General features: G+C 35.3%; 1 protein-coding gene across 3 annotated transcripts in view; it reads right to left on the bottom strand.

The window, feature by feature from the left end:
- The window catches only part of LOC145668234 (WD repeat, SAM and U-box domain-containing protein 1-like), a 110,501-nt gene that overhangs the window by 18,664 nt on the left and 68,479 nt on the right, over positions 1-23,358 (bottom strand). For all 3 annotated transcript variants that reach the window (XM_081735900.1, XM_081735902.1, XM_081735901.1), the window contains exons 12-15: positions 22,356-22,555; positions 20,107-20,324; positions 16,590-16,680; positions 1,142-1,236 (exon numbers count right to left, since the gene is read on the bottom strand). In XM_081735900.1, the coding sequence (XP_081592026.1) occupies positions 1,142-1,236; positions 16,590-16,680; positions 20,107-20,324; positions 22,356-22,555 (604 nt within the window). The remainder of the gene's footprint in view (positions 1-1,141; positions 1,237-16,589; positions 16,681-20,106; positions 20,325-22,355; positions 22,556-23,358) is intronic.

Below are 23,358 nucleotides of genomic sequence, written 5' to 3'. Positions count from 1 at the left end.
ACATCGATTGTCAAGTATGTTTTCTACAAATGCAGTCAATCAATTTTCTCCTGTTAGCCAGTGATTCCAATTTAAAATATGTTTTCCAGTATTCAGACGTGTTAAATCGAGTCCTAACTTAAAACAAAGTATTCTAATAAAATATTTGTTGACCATTTCAATTTTGTTCACGAGAATCTTTGTTAGGCTGTTCCAAATCACCGATCCATATTCTAGTTTTGATATTACCAGTAGTTTATATACGAATAAATAAGTATCTGACTGACAAAAAGTGGGCCATTGATTAAAGAGGTACCCAATTATTTTCCTTGGTTCTTTAGATATATTCTGTATATGATCAGTAAAGCGTAATGACCTATCAAATGTAACACCTAAATCGTTCATTGTGTCAACTTCTGATATTGTAGTACCTTGTTTTACGTACTGACTCACATAGTATTGGGATTTATTACTGTAGGTCATCATTTAGTTTCTAAACAAGTAATGTTCATATCATTATCCTTATTGTTTACTACTCTAAAAAGCTTAATGGCATCAGCACAATGTAAAATATTGAAATGATTCAAACTGTTGGCAAGCCATTACTAAAAACTGAGAAAGGTAATGGACCCAGAGAAGAACCTTGAGGAACTCCATTACGGACAGTGGATGAATCTGACAGGGCATTTCCAATTTTAATTTGGTACGTTCTACTAATCAAATAGTTTGCAACAAATTTTAGATACAAGGGAGTTACACCGATGTTTACAGTTTCTTTAAGAGTAATCTATAATCAGCTGAATCAAAATCTTTATTTATGTCAACGTATATAACATCAGTTTGTGATCTACTTTTCATTGCATATTAGGCAAAATATGTTATTTGACAGAGGTTAGCTACAATTAATTTCCCTTTTTAAAAACGTGTTGTGATTGTTGCAATATTTTTTTCTACATAAAAAGACAACTGTTTGTGAATGATAATTTCAAAAAAAAAAAAAAAAAAAAAAAAAATGTTTAATAAGATTATCGGTCTGTAGTTCCTCGCATTTAATTTATCGTTGTTCTTGACGTATGTGACAATATAAGTACATTATGCCAATAATTATCACATTGGATATAAAAGTGTTAAAAAAAATACATTTGAAACGAAGACTGCTTACTCTTATCTGGTAACCTCGAAGTCGCTCAGCTGCCATCGTCCTAAATACGAGTTGAGCTGGAAGTTCCCACACAAGAACGTTCTTATCAAGGGAACCTAGAATGAATATAATAAAATATATGGTAATTAACTGGTCGTAATTACTAGATTCTGTTGCTATTATATTGATAAACAAGTATGTTAGATTCAATATTTTTACTTTCAAAATGTTAACTGAAAATCAACTCGGAAAACGAGCATTAGAAAGACCTAAGCGAAGATGAGAGGATAATGTTAGGATGGATCTCGTAGAAACAGGAATACACAGTAGAAAATGAATTCAGTTGGCTAAGGCCATACGTCAATGGAAAGCTTCTGTGGACGCGGCATAGAACCTCGGGTTCCATAGGCCAAAGAGTTAGTTAGTTTGTTAGAAGTATATATTATTATTAACTCTTTTTCATTGAAGAGGCAGGGAGGAAAAGAAGAGTAAAAGATGTTACTTGCTCTCAAGAAATACATTAATTTCTTCGGGAGACGAATGGACCTTCCAGTAGCTGAACCCTTAAGCAAATGCATTTCAATCTCTGTTTCTTGTTTTTAAATCTTGAATTCAAGAATCTGTACTTCCTCAAAACACTTCATTGTAAGTAATCGTTTTCAAAGTATGCTAATCTCAGGATAATACTAGATAAGCTAAATGGCACAGCAATAATTGGAGATTTTGCACGGCGGCTCAATTGGCAATTAACCTTTGACAGCTATTTTACGTCAAGAAACCCCCTTCGGCACCCATGATGTATGTTCTTAGTGACATAACTTTGTTACGTCACAACATGTCACTAAAAGCTAATTTCTCACTCATGGGTTTGCAATAGTATATCTCGCTCTCATTAAGTCACACCAAACGTCAATTCGGCTGCCCCATAATATTATGCGTGAGTGCTTGGAAATTGACAGTATTGTTACCCGACGACGGTTCATTGCCAGATATAACCTTTGCACCTGCTTTTCCATGTTGAAACAATATTCACAGTACGAGAGAGATCAGAAATCGTAAAATGCACAATTACTACAATTCTTCGAAATATAATATATAAGAATCATCTTTATTTCGATCTCAATATTATTATCAGTAACTTTACTAGGGTTTAGACATAATGGAAAGCGCTTCCATTCTTTTCTTATCAAAATATCTGCATTTTATGTTCATTTACATATACGTACAATACACTGATGAAGTTTAGATTCTTTACATAAAGGTAGCCAAGAAAGTTTTGTCGCTTTTGTGGAGGTCGGTGTTCCATTGGCCCTCACACCATGAGTTGAATGCTAATGGAGATAAGGCGAAGGTCAGTTGTTGGTGAGAGTATATCCAACATATTACCTGGTTGTGGCAATTCAGTTACACCATCAACTTGCGTAAGGACAGAGTGAACATGGGACCTCACAGTGCGTCATAAGGGCGTGTATGCTGTACGAATTCAAACTGGGGTCAAACGCTGCTGCAGCGGGAGGGAAGACACGCCAGGCTTTTGGTGATGGTGTCGTGACTACGCGGACAGTGCAGCAGTAGTTTTTAAGTTAAAGGATGGTGACAAAAGACTCGGAGAAGCACCACGTGCCGGAAGACAAAGACATGTACAAAATGAAGATCTTCAGGTAACAATTGAGGCGAACAGTGGCCAGACATGTGAGGAACTGGGACTACAATTCAGTGTGAGTGGAGAAACAATTCGACAGCACCTCCATCAACTTGGCGAGCATTACGAGTTGGATCGATGGGTTCCACATAATGATTTGACTCAGGGCCAGAAAGCAACGCGAGCACATACCAGTGTTTCTTTGCTGTCTTGTCTGACGAAGAAGCCATTTCTGGACAATGTGTTGATATATGATGAGAAGTAAGACCTGTACGAAGTTTCACGGCGCCGTCATCTTTGGTTAGCATCCCATGAACTGGTTCCAAAACAGCCGAAACCAGCACTGCACCAGAAGAAGGTTCTCGTGTGTGTTTGGTGGACTGTTCGCGGCACCGTGCATCGGAAACTGCTACCAGCTGGTCAGAGCATCAATGCAATTGTGTACTATCAACATTTGAGTTATGTTTAAAAAAAAATTAGAGCCAACACTTCTGAATCGTAAAGAGGACCTTCTATTACAAGACAACGCTAAGCCACACGTGGTTACGATGACCCGGAAAACCATTCTGCGCCTTGGATGGGAAACACTTGCATCCACCATACTCCCCGGACATTGCACCGTCCGATTATCACCTGTTCCATTCCTTGGACAATCACCTTAGAGGACGCTAGTTCAAATCCCATGCAGAGGTGCAAAATACACTTAATACCTTCTTCGATTCACGGCCCACCAAATTCTACCGCGATGGAATCCATGGCCTTCTAGAAAGTTGACAGAAGGTCGTCGATGCTGATGGGGACTGGTTTTGATCTTCCAGGTACGTCTTCGGTGACACATCGATGTTCCAAGGTGGTGGTTGAAAAAACGACAGAACTTTTTTGGTTACCTTTATAGCTATTTTGAAACACAATACAATAAAGGTAACAACATAGAGAGATAAATGAAAGAAAATTCTAAGAGCGATATTTGGTTCATGTCTTTATTAGTTAAATTAGCTGGAAAAGGTTAAAGCTTACTGCGAAAACTATAATTTATTTTGAAAACTCAATATTCTATTCATTACTTAAAAATTACGCATACGTATATAATCTTCAATAAGGCTGCAACAAAGGCTTGCAAGTTGAGGATTATCAAGGTATATAATATTATGTGATTAATATTTAAAATATTTGATTATATCGATGCTCTGTATGTTTCACACACAATGAATTTCTATTAGCTATTTTGAGTTGATAATAACTTTCAAAACTAAAGTAATGGAAACTATTCTGACAATTTGCCCAAAGTTTTACATCTTTAATTAGCATTAGGGCCTATAAGAGATGTGGACCTAAGTTTAACATGAAATTCGATTCAGGGATAGAGCCTGGTCTCTCATACTAATGGCAAGAACTAATCAAGTAACTATGAGGAAACTGATCACAATACAGGAAACTGCATGCATATTAAATGCAGAAACTCAAACCATATGAGTAAGCTGTAAGTAAAAAGTTTACAAACATGTTTGAAAAACCTGGGCGAAAAAAAAAAAAAAAATTTTCTTCCATCAAATATGATAATGCGGTGTTTCACGTTAGTCGTTCTGTAAATTGACATATTTTATGTATTTGGGGCTCAGTGGTGAAGTTAGAAGGAAGCATGGGAGGCTAGGTCCCCCTAGTCGAGGTTTTGGCCTTCCCAGTGGGTCCCCTTCCCAGTACTGTCCATGTTGCTACAAACTGAAGTACTAAAAAACGTAGTGCAATTCGATAAATACTTCATGTTACCAAACACTCACAATTATTTTTTAATGCAGTTCAGTAGCAAATAGAGATAATCCATAAGGTACCAACCTCTGAACTGACCACTAGAAAAAAAAAGTTTGCTATAATGACTCTAGAGTGTAATTAATATTCGTTCTGAAAGTATATTGTGATCCATTTACTATTTATATATTTTTTTTCATTTTTTGTTGGAAACTATTTTCACTTCACGTTAGATCGAAGTGAAAGATCGATTGTTTCAGATTTTATATTCCGATACAGAGAGAGAGAAAATTGACTCTATACTGGGTGTATAATGAAACACCATCCTTTTACCTGGAAATTTTTTAAAATCCTGAGAGATCTCAATCCCTATGATGGCCGGTTTTCGAACTTTGAACCTCCCTAATGCGAAATCAACGATGTCTCAATATATATATAGTGCATCTGTGTATATTAGCGTATGCTAAACACAAATATGCGCCTCAAAATACTGATAGCTCTCTTACTTCTCAACCCCTCTCTCGAAAAAATTCTAGTAAAGCTAATTAAAGAGTGTAAGTTCCACGATTAGTATGTAGTGTGCGGTAATGGAAGACAGAATTACAGTCATTCTTTTTCATGAAGCAACTATTTACACTAACGTGTATGCAGACATGCTTGTGAATTATTTCATATCCCAGTTATAGGATATGCAGCACCATGTACTTTTCAACATGATCAGGCATCTCATAACTGGTCAACATTTCTGTGACTGCTGATAGACAACATATTTCTGGATCAATACATTGGTAGACTGTCTAATTTAATCACCATTAAAATCACCGAATATTACTACATTGAATTTCTTTGCATAATAATCGTGAAAGAGCTAGATAGACGTGGAGTATGTAACTTCCTAAGTATTGCAAAAGTGTGGCGGAAGGTACAGTACGGATTGGATATTTTGCTTGTTACCGGTAAGGGACAAGTTTTGCCGATAGATGTCACTACAGTCTTCCCTATCTCTCCCATGTATTTTTTATGAAAATTTACAATTTCTTTTATAAATTTCAACCTAGAGACTTCAAATTTTTAGAGAAGGAACTTCATAACCTATTAAAGGGAACAAACCGTGCCGATTTTTTATTTAGAATTTTCTTCATTGTTGAAATGGATATCCAAATCTTTAACAATGAAGCTGTTTCAACAATGAAGAAAATTCTAAATAAAAAATCGGCACGGATTGTTCCCCTTAATAGGTTATGAATCTCCTTCTCTAAAAATTTGAAGTCTCTAGGTTGAAATTTATAAAAGAAATTGTAAATTTTCATAAAAGGTAAAAATACATGGAAGAGATAGGAAGACCGTAGTGACATCTATCGGCAAAACTTGTCCGTTTACATGTGTTGGAAAACAGATTTTGCAAAAACTGTTTTCCAACACATTATGTATGTTTCTGTGCAATACCATTGTTTTAAATATATTAATATAGTTATAAGCAGTTCGAATCACGGTAATCATTGGGGCTCAATACATAGGTAATATTAATAATTGAAAGATAGTATACGGTTAGTAAACGAGGGGAATTCGTAGAGTTCTCGAAATGACTATTCATGGCAGCACAATATCCAAACCTACTACATTATCAAAAAGTACAATCTTCCGTATAAATATATTGGTGCATTCTTGTTTGGATCTGTTTAACACAGCTATACTTATAGTTAATATTTGCAATGCTGACTTGTGTTGGAAAATGGGAAATTTCGACCATCGCCCAGTAATTAAGTATTTGATAAAGATTAGAATGAAGACAAGAATACATACCGATACAAGTTCTTAGAAGAAAATGTTCCATTATTTGCACCTGTTTCCAGGTGGATTCTTGAATTTAAATGAGGTGTGAAAGCATGGAAGATAATCCACACAGTGGACTACCAAAACGTGTCACCATATTAAATGTTACTGATTGCAGATAGCTGATTAAAAAGTCTGAAATTGACGAGGCTTTAGGCATTTGAGATGAATGAGTACTTCATATTTAGACGGAGGAATTATGTTGAAGAAATTGTCAGCAAGATGATACCTCAACTACTGATCAAAGGAGAATTAGATGCAAAGTTCTGAGCAAAGTTTGACCCTTTCAAAAGAAATCTAACTAAAGCATGCGTCGATTCGTGACCACTGATGGAACATGTTGAACTATTATTTCGAAAGCAAAGCAACAGTCAAAACAACGGAAATCGTAACTCTAAAATATCACAGTCAAAACATTATAATTCTCCTTCAAGGTCAAATGAGTGGAGCTGGCCAGAAAGATCACAGCGTCAGGTTTTTAGGATCCTAAAGATATCTGCTGATTGATTATCTTCTACACAGTGCAATCATTACGCGAGGATACTATGCTGAAATGCTGGATCTATTAAAGAAGGGTTGTCCCTCGCTCATCCCTTGAGTGTCACTGCATGGTGGAAATAAGTAAATTGTAGTATGATTTGTTGCAACAACACCTTATTCACCTACTTTAGCTCTACTAGACTGCCATCTTTTCCCAAAACTGGAAGAGTTCTTTAATATATACCAATTTTCATTAAAAAAAAAAAAAACCTGTTTAAAGATGAGTAGAGAAATATTCTTAGCCTGGATGAATCTGGCTTCTGCGGTGGCATTAAAACCTACGAATACCTTGAACAAAGCGCTTTGGTGAAAATGGAAACCACGTTGAAAAATAAGAACAATTTCTAAGAGATATCCCATGTTTTATACTTCATTTCGAAAGCTTTTGAATTTCGAGCCTGTATCCCAAAATTCTTCCATATTTCATACTTCACTTCGAAAGCTTTTTAATTTTGAGCTTGTATCCCAAAATTCTAACCATACAAAAACCGTGAAGAATACAACTTACAAAAATAACAAATATTGAAAGGGTCAACATCTATGAAGACGGTACAATTAATAAACAATTAGTAATATAAAGGTTAGTAGTTCTAGTCACGATCAATGCTACAAAATGAGTACAAAGCATTAGTAATTAACACCGAATACCAGCGTTCTCAACAAGCTAAAAAATGGTATAATAGCTCTGTTTAACAATTTTAAACTTTATAATTTACTTCAGAGTATCATTGCTTCCCTGTTCTGTGTGAGAATCAGACAGTTTAGTGTTATTTTATTCTTGTGCCTTTATTTCTTTTCTTTTTAAATTGCTAATTCTGCATATATTATTACCTGATTCGCATAGTTAAGCTAAATGCATGCTAATACTCTTACAATATATATATATTTTCAAGTTGCGTCGTACAACACATACCAAACGACTAGAACATTTGAACATCACCACTATCGTACATAACAACGCAACACACAACAGTATAAAGTATCTTTTACAGAGGAGGATGAGAAGTGCTTCCACATCTGACATATTTACCCGATCTTTGTGATTATGATCTTATGTCCAAAGTAAAACAGCCACTGCGTGGGAAACGTTTTGCTATCGAAACGAGCATTTTGAAAGCATTTCGACGCGAGGTCACTTACGTTACCGAATCACATTCAGCAGATGGAATTAGCGCCTTCCTCATCCCTGGCAACGAAATTGATGAACTTGGAGACTATTTCGAAAGCTGTTAAACATTGTGGATAATCCAGGAGAGCTGTACTGTGACGTGTTTGCAAACCTGTGTAAGTAGCTTGTGTAACTTTATTTCATGCCATAATGAGCCAATGTTGTTTAGTTGCCTCTTTCCTACGAGGGCCTCTTACATCTAGTCCTTTTGGTGGCATATTTCATAGTCGACCACCACTCGCGAGAGAAAAAAAAAGTTGCCATGACTTATGACTTATCCCTCGTATCAACAATATATTTTCCAAAAGTATATAAAGAAAACGTATCTTTAATCATTTCTGAAAAAAGCCATCCAGCTTAAAATTTAGCAATATGCAATAATAGTCACGCCACTTCTAGCATGTGCTAAATTCAAATATTCGGCTAATAACAAAAAGAAGTAAAAATGGAAATTTGTTTATTGGTCGACACTGGCAAACTTATAATTACCTTTGGTGGACAGGGTAATTCCATCCTAATTAATTTGACTATTTCTTGCACTCAGTCTTTGAATTCTCAATTTCAGAAATTTACGAAATAACTAAGCTATTAGAAATACAAAAGGGTAGTCCCAAAAGTACCCGACCTAACATAGGAAACACAAATATCTTTATTTCTAAACATAAGTAGTTTCCTTTTAGCTAGATACACTTTTCCCAGCGATGGACAATAGCTTCGATATCTTATTTATAGTGAGAATATTCGAGCTCCTCAAAATAGCCATTAAATGCAGACTCCACCTATTTATTGTAGGCAAATCTTTTACCACAGAGCCACTTTTTTCTAGTTTGGAAAGAGAAAATAATCCGAGGAGGCTAAATCTGGCGGATAGAGTGCGTAAGGAAGCAATTGGAACTTTAACTCATTGATTTTGGCCGTCGTGTTAACGGATGGATGAACTGGTGCATTGTCTTCATAACAAAAAATTTTCTTTTTCACCAAATGCGGTCGTTTTTCTTTTTTCTTTTTTTATTTTATCACTTAAACGGTGCAATAAGTTTCCATAATATTTGCACCTGACTTTTTTTTAAGACAGTCAATGAAAATTAATTCACATGCATCCCAAAAAACTGAGCCATGATCTTGCCTGTAGGTGGAACTGTTTTTACTTTCTTTGGAACCGATTCTCCACTTCCAATCCATTGTTTTGACTCTTCTTTCGTCTCAGGTGTGAAATGTTGGACCCATGTTTTATCCATGGTTATGAATCGACGCAAAAGTTCGGCTTTCTTGCTGTGAAACATCGTTAAAGTTCGGCTTTGTTGCTGTGAAACATCGTCGTGATTGGAATATTCTCACGACGCTGTTTATGTTCCATTGTGTTCGAAGCGACGCCCATCTTACGCACAGCTTTCTTATGTCCAAATTTTCAGTCAATATGCGATGTACAACACTTTTTGAACTGCCTACTATGTCTGCTAGCTCACACACTTTCAGCTGACGGTCATCCAATACAATTTTATAGATTTTGTTTACGATATTTGTGGTCACTTCATTTGGCCAGCCACTGCGATGTTCGTCTTTGCAACTAGTACGGTTTCGTTTAAACTGTGTCACCCAATATTTTATTGTTGTAAACGAAGGAGCAGACTTCTTCACAGTAGAATCTAGCTCGGGTTTGATATTGGTTGGACTGAGACCTTTTAAATAAAAGTATTGTATCACATAACAATGAACTATTTTTTTCATGTTTACAAATTCACTGAGAGCATTCACTATTGATGGCTGCAAAAAAGAAAAAAATACTAAACAACGTAACGTCTTCAAACTTAAGCTTTATAAGGTTGACCATTTCGACTATCGTAATGTTTTCCAAACAACAACCGCCACCGCCGAGTATACTCCAGGCGGGTACTTCTCGGACTACCCTCGTATATCAAAAACTAACCTGATATTAATTACCTTTATAATTAATTTTTTTTTTTTTTTTGCCGATACTTCCAATATGTCTCGCGGATACTCTTTTACAGGTCTAAGGCTTAAGAGTATTCTCTATGCTGTTCTTCAAATGTTTATGTTATAACAAACAATGGTGTGAAAATATATAGAAACTCTTAATATTATAATATGCACTAATTCTAAATGCCACCTTTTATACTGTTCATTAACACTTAGTCTTGTGATTTTTCTGTGTTTCATATGTCATCCAACAGTTCGTTAGTTTGAATCCTTGTATGTACAATGGTGCCAATTTATATACAAATTTAACACTCAATTTGTGATCCAGTATATTTTAAAAACATATTAATAAAATATCTACACTCTTAATTTTGGTTTCATTGAGGTAATTCGTATTAATCGTATTCCAGTCCTTTTCAAGGTTTGCTTTTTCGGTGTTCAGAATTGGATTTTAGTACTAATATAAAAAAATTCAAATACGTTCCTTTAAATATTATCGATAGTCCGATTAATACCTACCAGTAGAGAATGTTTGTAATTTGCAGTTGTTTAGATAGACCAAAAACAGCTTCTTTGTTCTTACGAGAATCTGTAAAGTTCCTTTAATCTAGTGCTAATACTTCTTTTCGTCATTCCAATAGAATAAGCGTCACAAGTGCAAAAAGTCTTACGCTAGTTTTGTCCACAAAATAATTTTGTATTGACAAAGATTTTTCTAAGTTCCTGGGGGAGTTAAAACTAACTTTAAAATTGTGTCTTTTAGCTATTTATTCAGTTTGTGCGATATCCCCAGATATAACGGAAGTGAAACCCACCAAAACATTGAAAGGAACGTATTTGATGATTAATATTAGGACTAAAATCTTTAAGGCTGTAATGCTTAAAAAATTAATATTTTTAAAAATATACAAGATCACAAATTGAGGGTTAAATTTGTATATAAATTGGTAATAGAGTTAAATATGGCAACATTGTACATACAAGGATTTAAACTTACGAAGTTTTGAAAGACATATGGAACGCAGAAGATCACAATATTAAATATTAATAAATAATATATAGTAATGGAAATTATTAGCAACTCCATCTAATTTTATGCGTTTACGAGGTTTAATAAGAAGTTCCTACGTAAGTAAACATAAACATATAATACAATATATAATAGAATAAGTGGCATTTAGGGTTAATGCACTAACTATTATAATATTTAGAGTTTCTATAAATTTTTACACAACTGTTTGTTACAACATAAACATGTGAAGAACAGTATAGAGGATATTCTTAAATCTTAGCCCGAAGAGTACCCACGGGACATGATGGAAATATCGGCTAAGAATTCATTAAAAAGAAACATTTTTCAGGTTAACTTTTCATATATATTATAATGTGTTCCATACGCTCAACTGCTATTTATTAGAAAAATGTTTGAATACGAATTACTTCATCTTTGAAAACAACAGTTACAAGCAACACAAAGATTTGGCAATGGGAAGTAATTCCCATTTTAGTGTCACCGGTTTCCGAAGCTCATTTATTGCTTTTAATCAAAACAGGACAGTGTCAAGTTTTGGACTTATTAAACGAACCTCGTATGTAAAATAACTGCTTCTCTCAGAAGTTTGATATGTTTGTCTATGTGTTGGTGCGTTGGGCTTCAATCAAATCGCCCAGGACTTCCTAATATGGTAAAAAAAAAAGAAAGAAAATCGCTTAGTGTTCGTTCCACGAGAAAGACTCATTGATATTTTAAGTCATAATTTTCCTCCCTATGTTATGAGTGAAAATCGAGATTTTCCCGGCTGGCCATATACATACCATAGTTAGCTAAAGAAACCTCCAGTGGTGTTTATGCTCACTTGGACGCACGACCTCTTTTCGTCGTTACTCGGTAAAGCGCCCACGAACGTATGTTGGGTGCGTCGTTCTAAGTTGACCTGTGTCATTTTCTCTATATGCGCTCCCCTGTACAGGTTGAGTATTAAAAGTTAAGTTATTATTCGGCTTAGTGGAAGTGTTATGATTAGTGAAGCAAACTATGCGATGCTCGCAAATACTTTGGTGTTTTTTCCGTATTTTCATATCTTGAGTAATAGCACGTAGTTGGAGATACCCACAAATCAGGTACAGAGCATTGGATGTGAGAGCGCAAACGTGGATCACCGCTCACGGAACACGGCAGCAGACCTTTGGGATTATTCAAGCTTTGGCGCTGGGACCGCAACAACCTCAAGACAGATTGACCGGTCGAAGATTATAGTGAGTACTTAGCCACTTTACGTTTATCAACGGCCGTATAAAGTAAATAAAAACAGGGATTTTTCATATGTGTAATTAATATTATTTCCCTTGTAATTTGTTTGAAGTTATTATTATATGTATCACATATTATGAAATAGTATTTCATTTGTTTACGAGGCTAGTTTTAAGTTCACCAGGGTTTGCCCAAGTGGGCCCAGCCCGAAAAAACCCGGTGGCAAAAAAACACTTTAAAACCCACCTGGGTTTTTGAGTTTTTTGTTAGTGTATTATTGGTACAACTAAGGTGATCACATTTTTATCAGATTTTAGACTTTCCTTGGGAGAATCAGGTGCTTTCACGTTAAGGCATACAACATTCAACATGAGACCTTTATAAAGTTCTGAATGCACTGAATGAATTAAAAAAAAAAAAAAAAAAAAAAAAGCTTAGCCTGAGATAGTTATAGAACTATTAATGTATGGATTATGCTTATAGCCTATTCGAAGTAAAATATGCAGTTTTGTATTTTAGAAAATACTTTCCGCAAATTGTGTTCTTGTGGTCTCGGCAACACCGAGGGACGTTATCACTCATACGTTTGACGGGTTTAAGGCCATAGGTGCCGGTACTAATAATAAATATATAAATACATTAGTAAAACTATTAGTATTATTTCTTACGTTTGATGTAAAACACAAGTATTCTTCAGAAAAATTTGGTTTTCTAACAACAGTTTAGGTCAGTCATTTGTTGCTACTCTCCAAATAAGCATTCTGTAGAGTCAACACAAGCAACAGCGTAAAAAATCTTCTCAAATTTAAGAAGTTTAATGCTTGGAGTTCCGAAGACTATGTAACGCTTACTATTTCAAGTGCTGAGTTCAAATTTCCGTACTAGTGAAAGTTTCGATGTTCAATAAAGAAACCTGTATTTTCGGGGGGAAAAAAAATCTGCATTGTGAAAGAAGCGCTCGAAATTCCCGCAATTGAACGCAGACGCATCGGAAATGAATGCTTCAACAATAAAACAATTTGTTTTACGCTGGAAGATATTCAATTTCATTTAAGACATTTTGGAACAATTACTTTATAAAATATGAATTATATCTTTGTTAACTGTTTTAAATTAATTTTCAGGAAAGAACCGTCTTGCAACAAGTGCTCGGCAAATTCCCGTAATTGAACGCACAAATTATCGGAAGTGAACTTCAACAGTAAAGCCATTTATTTTACGCTGGAAAATGTTTATTTCAAATAAGACATTTTGAAATATTTATTTATTTTATACAACATGAATTGTATCTTTGTTTTAAATTAATAGACCCCTTTTGGTATTTATATTTGGGGAACGTCAGTCAGATTTCTGGATGACTTGATCTACATTTGTTCATTTGTCTGCCAAGTTCCTTCATGGCTAAGCGGTTAGCGTATGCGTCTTCAGCGTGGCGACCCGGGTTCGATTCCCGGAGGGAGCTCATGTGGTTCGGATTACACGTTATTCAGTAGGTTCAGTCTCATATAGCCTCGCTGCTGAAAGGGACGTTAAACACAAAATCAACTCAACTCGTTTGTCTGCCTCTGCTACACACACTACTGGGTGCAACTATCGATCTTTTGAGTTAAAATTTTCAGAGTATAAGCATGAAACACACTAAATTTCCTGTATAGTTTTTGGCGGTATACCAACGTAAAATTTCAAAATGGCGGCAATTTTTTCAAAATAGCAAGTCTCCACGCTACAAAGAGCAATTTTCTGTCTTTTAAGTTGAAATTTTGACGGTGGAAGCACGAGATATGCTAAATTTGCTGTATATATTTCCTCGGCGATCCGATGCAAAATTTCAAAATGGCGTCCACTTTTCCAAAACAGCAGTGAATAGAAAATTGTTGCAAGTTGTGACAATGACAATCTTGAAATATAAATCACATTTTAACACTTTCACTCCAAGGACATTGAAATATTTCGAAAAAAATCGGTTAAACCCGAAAAAACCCAATTAAACCCGAAAAAACCCATATGGGCCCAGGTGAGTTGGGCTGTTTCAAAAAAGCCCGGGTTTTTTCAAACCCTGAAGTTCACCATCCTTATTTAATTAATATATACATTTATTGATACATTATTCTTTTTACGGTACCTATATTTTTGTCTGCCGTTCCCAGCTTCGGTTGTACAGAAATATGGGTATAGATAGATTCGTCTTCGTCGTAGCATAGCTGGGAGAGAGAGAGAGAGGGGGGGAGAAAGAAAACATGAAGAGACCCTAGGAAAGTAAATAGGATTTTGCGTTAACAGGAAATTACGTCCACGACGAAAACCACGATATTATTAGCTAACATATTTATCAATGATTTTGAATCACAGATTTTCAATTCAAAGGAATTAAAATATACAACGTATTTTCCTTGTGTAGATGATGGGTCTTTTGACTATTAGATCGAAAACTAGAAGCAATTTATTTTGCAACACTTAAATAGCATCGATTCACAAGTAAAATTTACAGATGAGATGATTTTCTAAATTACCAGGATATAAATATCCGAAGAAGGAACGATAAATAGCAGTGTGCAGAAAATCTACGGCTAGCAAGTAATATACCTTCACAAAATGTCTGCGGCTCTGCGCAATCGTATGACACATAACTGGACATATCGATTTTGCATTCCTCTTTTTATGGGGGTTCGAACGTTGATCCCATTTGAAGGTGACTTGAAGTTTGAATTGAAGGATAATTTCACTTCAGAGATATTAAACGGATATAACAAAATAGCATACAGAAAATATTGCAGGTAGAAGTCAGAAAGCAATTAATAATAACAATAGTGTTGAATAACAATACCAGAAGAGAAATTATGGGTCGAAATTACTTTGTTTCAAAGCCAACACTATGTTAAATAAATTTTCAATAGAAATACCAAAGTAAAGTTCTATCAATAAAGATAAATTGGTGGATTACAACTATTGTGTAGGAAGATAGTCAATTGGATGTTAAGAAGTAACCTGCGAATGCAACAGCATTTACATAAAGATAATAAGCCATGGTGGCTCAGTGGTAGAGCGCTTACCTCTCGTGTATGAGGCTCCTGATTCGACCCCTGGCCAAGTAAGTTTGTAATGGACATCATCATCCTCGTGAGTTTTTCGGGATACTCCAGTTTTCTCCTACATTCTCATTCGACCAATTATTCTATCATCATTCACTTGGCTTAATCATCCGTCTCCCTTAGCCTAAAGGGCATAATCGTAGGACGTTAAGCTGGAAGATTTCATTTCATTTCATTTTACACAAGGATGACTACACGTAATACTAAAAGACGGATAAACTAATAAATTTGATACCAGAGAGAAGATATGTTGGTATTTTGTATTTTAAAATATTTATTGGGGGACAAACAAAACTTTTATTATGAAAAATTTACACAAATCTATGAAGAATTCACATCATATAGATACGAATAGTTTTACTTTTATACTCAGAAACCATTTATTAACGTTGATGAAGGAACTTTGAACAAAGAATGATATGTCATCATTAAAAGTTTTACGAAAAACAATAACCGTTATATATTTATATACACAAATTTACTTAATCTATTTTCTGAAATCATTCCGCGCCGTACTTAGTATTGCAATCCAGAACTTTAAGCTATATATAAATGGCTTTTTTCGAATAATAATAATAATAATAATAATAATAATAATAATAATAATAATAATAATAATAATAATAATAATAATAATAATAATAAAATTTCTTTTTAAAGTAGCAAAAGACGGAGAAACGTTGTTAAAATTTCGCAGTATTAATTTGTAATTTCTTTGTTGTTCGCAATCGAGTTTGTTTCGCGAAAATTCTACTTTTGAGGGAAACTGCAACGAAACAATCTCGTTTCTTCCAGGAATGCATTGTCCTCCCTTTTTTATGCGAATAATTCTTAAAGTTCGAACTCAATACCTCAAGAAGATAACAAAGTATTATGCAACAGCACTATTATTAAGCTTCAATACCATCTTACTTTCCAAGACAGAAATATTTTGATTGGATAAACACTTCTACTGGTTTTAAAATAAAATGTTAACATTTAATTCTATATTACGAAGAAATAACATTAAATCTGAAAATTCAATCTACATTTTATACAGTATTAAAATCAACGTTAACTATCTTAAATGACTACGTATTCCCGTTAAGTAAAAATTAAAATTTTAATACCAAAATATTAATAGAAGGTAGACTTTTAAGATTAATATGTAATCTTTATTTTCTTTATTAAAAAAAAATTAAATTCGGTCACTATTGGTTTATAATGTATGTATTTAGACATGTTTATTGGAGAAGTTGTTTATTGTTAAATTCCACACATACCTGTAGCTATTAATGAGGAATCTGCAGAAAAGGCACAAGTTGTAACAAAACTATCATGGTTTTCCAAAACAAATACACATTCTCCTGAATACTGAAAGTAAGGAGAAACAAGTTTAAGACTGTGTTTATTTGATTATTGTACAATAATCTACTAAGTTATGGTTTATTTACTTATTTTGTTTTTTAACTAAATAAGATCTTTTAAATATATATATTTAATTAAGTTTTAATACCTTCTTCTTAAATATGTTATCAAGTAATTATTCTCGTTAGTTTTGTAATTACAGTGCTACCAATTTTCTCACTATTAGTTTAAGAGATCGTTTGCATTTATGGAAAGGAAATCAACATGTATTGAAGGAACAACGAGCAGAATATATTGACAGAATAACAGTGATAATTTACCAAAAACTACATAAAGATACACTGTGTGTTTTGTTCAATCATCTACTGTTTAACAGCAATATAGACGAGATTTTAAATTTATTATCGCCTCCAGATTTTATACGCAGAAAGGCAATCAGGTTATATTCGACCGACTCGCAAAGTTCATTTACCTGCGAAAATTCGTGCTGCCACCACCTCTTTATAGGTTTTCAATTTGCCAATGAGGGCGATGTTGTAGATGTCATTTTAACGTCCAGTCATGAAAAAGAATATCACGGACTCCAATGTCCTTCATATCATAAAACTCCAGGATATGAGTGGATGTTTAGTTCATGTGGATCTGCACCTAACGAGGGATGTCTTTCCCACAGATTGGGGTCATGATGATTTCGTGGAAGTAGGCAGCGTTCATCTTTACGTTTTTGTTCACCTTATATACCTCTAACTTCCCCTCGTAACCGTATCCGGCGACAATCATGATTCCCTGTGGGAAACTTTCTTTGCATTGGCGGTTAAATGCGGTATGTTCCTTGGCAGAGATGCCATGGTACGTAACTGCTCCAATGTTTACATTACGCGTAAGATAAATGTAGGTGTAATCCAATGTGACAACCATCTTGCATTTTGATCCCCTTCCCAAGTGACTTTCGCACAGTTTATCTTACCTTCAGCAATGTGCCGCAAGAGGTGGTTGTGAATCCGTGGAGATTGTGCTAATTGTAGACTGCACTAAATTTAATCTCTGGGCAATGTACGTTCAAATAGTGGATTTTCCTGGCCTGTCAGTCGAGAAATTCCACCTCACGTGACACGTTTACTGGTAATCTCGAATGGACCCCTTTTGTTGGTTAATATTTTTTCATTCCTATTTGTACCTGCCAGGGGCGGATGCGATCGGGGCGATGGCCCCCTTCCCAGAAGAGGAAACTTTCTTATTTTATATATATAAATAAAACCCATCCCAACGTTTGGAGCTCTTAAAAGTAGCAGTATGACAACCCCCCGTCCCAGAATTCGGTCCTGGATCCGCCCCTGGTATCTGCCTGGTTACGATATCTTTAGCTGTCGTTTCTCCAATGATTCAACATTTTCTTGATACTATTTCACTATTTGGTTGTATGAAAATTATGCCTGGGAAAGAGCTATTACGTACCCCTACCAATAACAATTTACTTTCGGCGGCACGATACTCCGGCACCTACAAGCTGAGGAACCACACTGATAACAATACCGGTTTCACATTTCTAGACAACTATACAGAGGTGACACCAGCGTTGCCAAATTGGCCAGATAAAAAAAAAAAAACTTTTATACCGTTTTAGGTATTGAATTCTTCATTTTTTGAACAAGTAGTGTAGCAGGCTATAAAATTATAGATGATAAAAACATTAAAGGTCAAAATTAATTATTAATTTCCTTATGTATATAAATATACGGAGGTGACTGAAATGTAACCTGAAATGTAATTCAATATTCCTAAGGTATTACAGAACATAAGTAAAAATCACTAAAGCATTGCGAAATGCTGAAATTGAGAAGTAAATAAATTACGACACATGGCAATTATGTTTTGAGAAGCCTTTCATATTCATTTTACTGAAAATTGGATATATGTGGAAATTATTGTTGCCATTTAACACAAGATGTTTGATATTTTCACATCATTCATCACACTACACAACCAATGTAACTTAACTCAAGCACCAGTCTATTGAGATGCTCCCGAGTAGTCATAAGGTAACCCATGTTCGATTTCTGTATAGACATAAAATTTCGGAGTTGATCAAGTATTGGAAACAACTGGAGAACTACTTGAATTTATTTATTTATATGGACATATTTCTGAACATTATCGACATTTAAGTCTGTTACGTATGAAGAAAGGAATAGGGAAAGGAAGGAAGCGGCCTGGGACCTGTGAAATATTTTGTTTATTGTGAAGAGTGTAACGACAATGACTGAAAATATGTTAGGTACCGTCCCTGGGATTTGCCTGATATGAATAAGAAAAACAATCCAGGAAAAAACTCACTCAGGATGGCTGGCTTGAGAAAGTTATTATACCATTCCGACCGACTGTCCCAGCCGGGAATCAAACCCGGGACCGCCCGCACTAAAAGTGAAAGCGTTAGCGACTACGCTACATGGGATCACATCTACTTCAATTAAAAGATACACATTCCAAATAGAAAGCAAAAAGTAACTGATATGGGAGTCGATGTGCTGAACATATACCATCCAACTAAAAGCTGGTTGATCAAGCATAGCTCTTCTGGGGTTCAACGCTCAGTAGTTAATTTCCTTTAGATTATCAGGATACTTGAGATGTAACAGGTTCTTTTCAGATTTTATTAGTCATTGTACTTTGATGACACTTGTTTGACTCGTAATTCGGCTTGCCTCGAAAAAAAAAAAATCATGAAGTTGTTACTTTCCGTAGGAGATCAATAGAAGAGTTGTTAAAAATGATAACCTTTTATTAAACAGAACTTATGCAGGGTTATTCAAAATTCCTTCCAGGATTTCAAATACTATATAAAGTGGAAGAATCTCTCCCAGTGTGGATCAAAGCAGAGTGACAATAGAATGAGTGTAGATTTAGCTACTTCAGGGCAGACAATAACAACAAACACGGCGACATTTACTGGTGAAAATAGGTTTAGCTACGTCTTGGAATCGCAAAACATGAGTCAATTGTGACAATACAACGGCGACTTCGTGCCAAATATCACGTGTATGTATCCACCATATCGTATGATTTACCAGAATTGTAGCACAGAAACACAGAAGCATTCGTTGATATCGGTATTCACATGTTGGAACGTGCGTGGCAAGAACTCCAAGAAAGAGTGACGTCAGTCGAGTTACCGGAGGTGCTCATATCAAACACTTGTAACGTACGTAGGAATCTTGGTGGGACTCAGCCACTTTCTATATGGATAAATCTGCTGTGTATCATGGTTGTTTCAATGTTATGTTCGAAACCCCGAAAGGAATTATGAATTAACCCTAAATTTACTATTGATTGATTGCCATAACTATAGAAATATGTTTTATTTGAAGTTAACCATAGCATGATATGACCATAATAACATAAAACATTTTTGATTAAGAATAATTCACAACTTACGACATTCCACAATCTGGCAGTTTTATCCGTTGCTGTAGAAGCAACTATTTCTCCACTTGGTGCAAATCTAACACACATAACATTACCACCATGGCCTTCCAGCTGCTTTATTAGCGCACATTGTCTTTCAGGATGTACTGATAAATGCCACAGCTTCACAAGGGAGTCGTTACCACAACTAGCTAGCAAATACCGGTACTTCAGACCACGAGCTGAAACTACAAATTAAAAAGAATTTAAAACAAGATTGTTTTCAAGGCATATTAATAAAAGGATGTACTTAATTAATTCATTAAAAAACTCAGAAATATTTTACTTGAACATTCTCCCGAAGGTAAGTTCAACCTACCTTCTGACGTAACTAGATGCAGTAACTAAATCAGCAAAGCTGGTGTAGAAAGGTGTTTCCTTTCCCTATGCTTCTATAGCATAACGAAAAATTGACAAAGAGTAAAGAACAGCTTGCGAATCAAGATTAGAAATATTAAAGATATCATGTAGGTACTACAAATAAATTATAAATGGAAAATTCTTTAACTTTGGAGAAAAGAAATGTTACGTGAAGTTTAAAATAAGTATGTTGTCGGGTATTCCCTAAATCACAGCATGTCTCAGAAAAGTATTTTGGCATATTTTAAACACATGCAGCCCTCAAATTTACATCATAATCTTGTGTTCTTTCTTCCTAACTGGAAAAAGAAAAATTGGAGTTGGAGATTACACAAGAATCTTTCTCTTTTTTAAAATTGTTTCAGAATCATATTTTTTCGTGTTTGTGAACCTCTTAATCATAAATAGGTCTCTTGTGGTTAAGTGGTTAGCGTACACGCCTTGGTGTGGGGGACCCGGATTCAATTCCTGAAGGGAGCTCATGTGATTCGAATCCCACATTAAGCTGCAGGTTTATGGCTTATACAGCCTTGTTGCTGGAAAGGACGCTAAACTCAAAATCGAATCTTTTTCATACAGAAGTGTATTCTTTAATGCCCACGTAGCATTTTGTCTTTCTCAAAAAGTAAGAACAAAGTACATTCGGGATCATACTGTGCTACACATTCATCATACTGTCTCGTACTAACATGGATTTTATTCGAGTCTCGCGATTGCTAATTTTCATTTTTTCTGAGTCCAGCATTGTAACTGTCTTTATAGAACTCTAGTTCCAAGTCTCTTTTTAGGCTATCACATCAAAATCTTATAAATTGATTTACGTAAGAAAATCGTCCAGAAAAGAACACAATCCAACGAGTAAACTACCCCTTCTGGATCTTTTTCCAGAAAAATGACATGCCACAGTATAGGGTTGTTAATGAAATATTGATGTATGAAGAAATATAAACAAAATCGTTATAGCTGTTTTCGAGAAAATTGCAATTTTAAAATTTTCACCCGTCAGTCAACCATTTTTATTTTGGAGACAGGGAAAAGAAAATTCGAAAATCATGTCTGGGAAATCTTATAAAAGTATGGAGAATCTTGTCTCCTATCGTTACTCTAAAGTAGGGGGGGGGGGGTGAAAAAGATCCAATGATAAGTTTACTCTTACTACTCGGAACGCCTCATATAATAAATTACCGCATTATTTACTAGAAAATAGTCAAAAAGTAAGATAATCACGTATACTAAAATGAACACACTTTCCTTTCATTTCATTTTGAGTTTAGTCTCTTCCAGCAGTGAAGCGAGCTCCCTCGTAGCTAAGCGGTTAGCGTGCGCGCCTTTGGCGAGAGAGACTCGCGTTCGATTTCTGGCGGGAGCCCATGTGGTTTGGATCGCACGTTAAGATGTAGGTTTATGTGTCATGTAGCCTCGCTGCTGAAAGGGACGCTAAACTGAAAATCAAACCAAATCCAACAGTGAGATTATTTGTGACTTGGACCTACAGCTTAATGTAGGATCCGAACACATGAACTCCCGCCGGGAGTCGAACATGTCTGGGTCTCCCACCCAAAAGGCGTCTACGCTAACTTCTTAGTTATGACGGAGCTCTAAAAAATACAAAAAGAGCTTTCACTGAGCGCTTTATCAGTTACCAATGTGAAGAAATAGGCAGAAAGGAACAGGGAGAAAAACCTGAGAATCATCCAGATAAGCTTATGTTGGAGTGCAGGTCACATGATACCATATAGGAAGTAAATGGAATTTAGTAAAAGGAGGTAAAACTAATGGGAAGGACATTTCGGTAAGAGCGCAGGAGAGCAAAGGAATAATAAATTAGGAGAAAGATTTGTATATATTTATTTGTGTACCTGCTGTGCCTTCAGCAGGTGAGAAGTCACAACTTTGAACACCTAAGTCGTGGGCTTCCTCTTGCGTAAGCAGGCACTCCTCGGAACAGGGCGCAACACTCCACATTTTAAACAGTCCGTGACAGGAAGCTGTTACAAGAAATTGACTATCTGGTGTAAACGCTGCTGCGGCAACTGCGTCCTTGTGATCATCAACACTCCTATAAATTAAAGGAAATAAATAATAAAATAAATAAATAAGTAATTGATGAAGTTGCCCATTTGTAAGTGAAGAAAAACTCCAGAAAATGTAAATAACTAAATACAGAAAATAAATATAGAAGCTCTAAGTAAACTGAGTAACTTTGTTTTTTATCATTTCAAATATGTGGACATACATAAATGTAACTACTAATTTGTTTAATCAACGGGTTTTGTACATAAAAGATCGTTTTTGGTGAGTGTTATTAATTGAAATGCACCTAAAAGTTTGTTATTGTTACTGTTTAACGAAAAGAAGATGCCTAAAGAAGAGATATATAGCAATTAATAGATCTTATTGACTTGAACAAAATTATATGAGGGAATGTGATCAATTATGTGTAGCTTTCGAAAAAGAATGGATAAAAGAATAATTCATTTATAAACCTAAAAATTGAACTTAATTAAAAATCCATGCCACTTATTTAGCTGAAATCAATATACCTCATTAAGCTCTTCATTGTAACACTAGCAAGCCGATAGTATGGTGCGAGTGGTCCCGGGTTCGATTTCCAATGGGAGCACTCGGTCGAAAAGGTATCACAGCTTTTCACGCCAGCCATCTTGAGTGAATTTTTTCCTGGGTATTCCTCATTTGCACCAAGTAAATGCCAGGATGGTATCTAATATACAAGTCCAGGAAGCTTCTTTCCTTTCCCACTTGCCTGGATAGTGTGCTCGCCGAAGAACGTAATCCCACATACAGATGGTGATCAGAAAAATGGAAACACCTGAACTTACCAGATTAATATGGTGTCGGGCC

The sequence above is a fragment of the Thermobia domestica genome, chromosome 13 (assembly GCF_964235325.1).
Source record: "Thermobia domestica chromosome 13, izTheDome1.hap1.1, whole genome shotgun sequence".
Taxonomy (NCBI): domain Eukaryota; kingdom Metazoa; phylum Arthropoda; class Insecta; order Zygentoma; family Lepismatidae; genus Thermobia; species Thermobia domestica.
The sequence above is the reverse complement of the archived record's forward strand: the minus strand, read 5'-3'. Positions and strand labels throughout refer to the sequence as shown.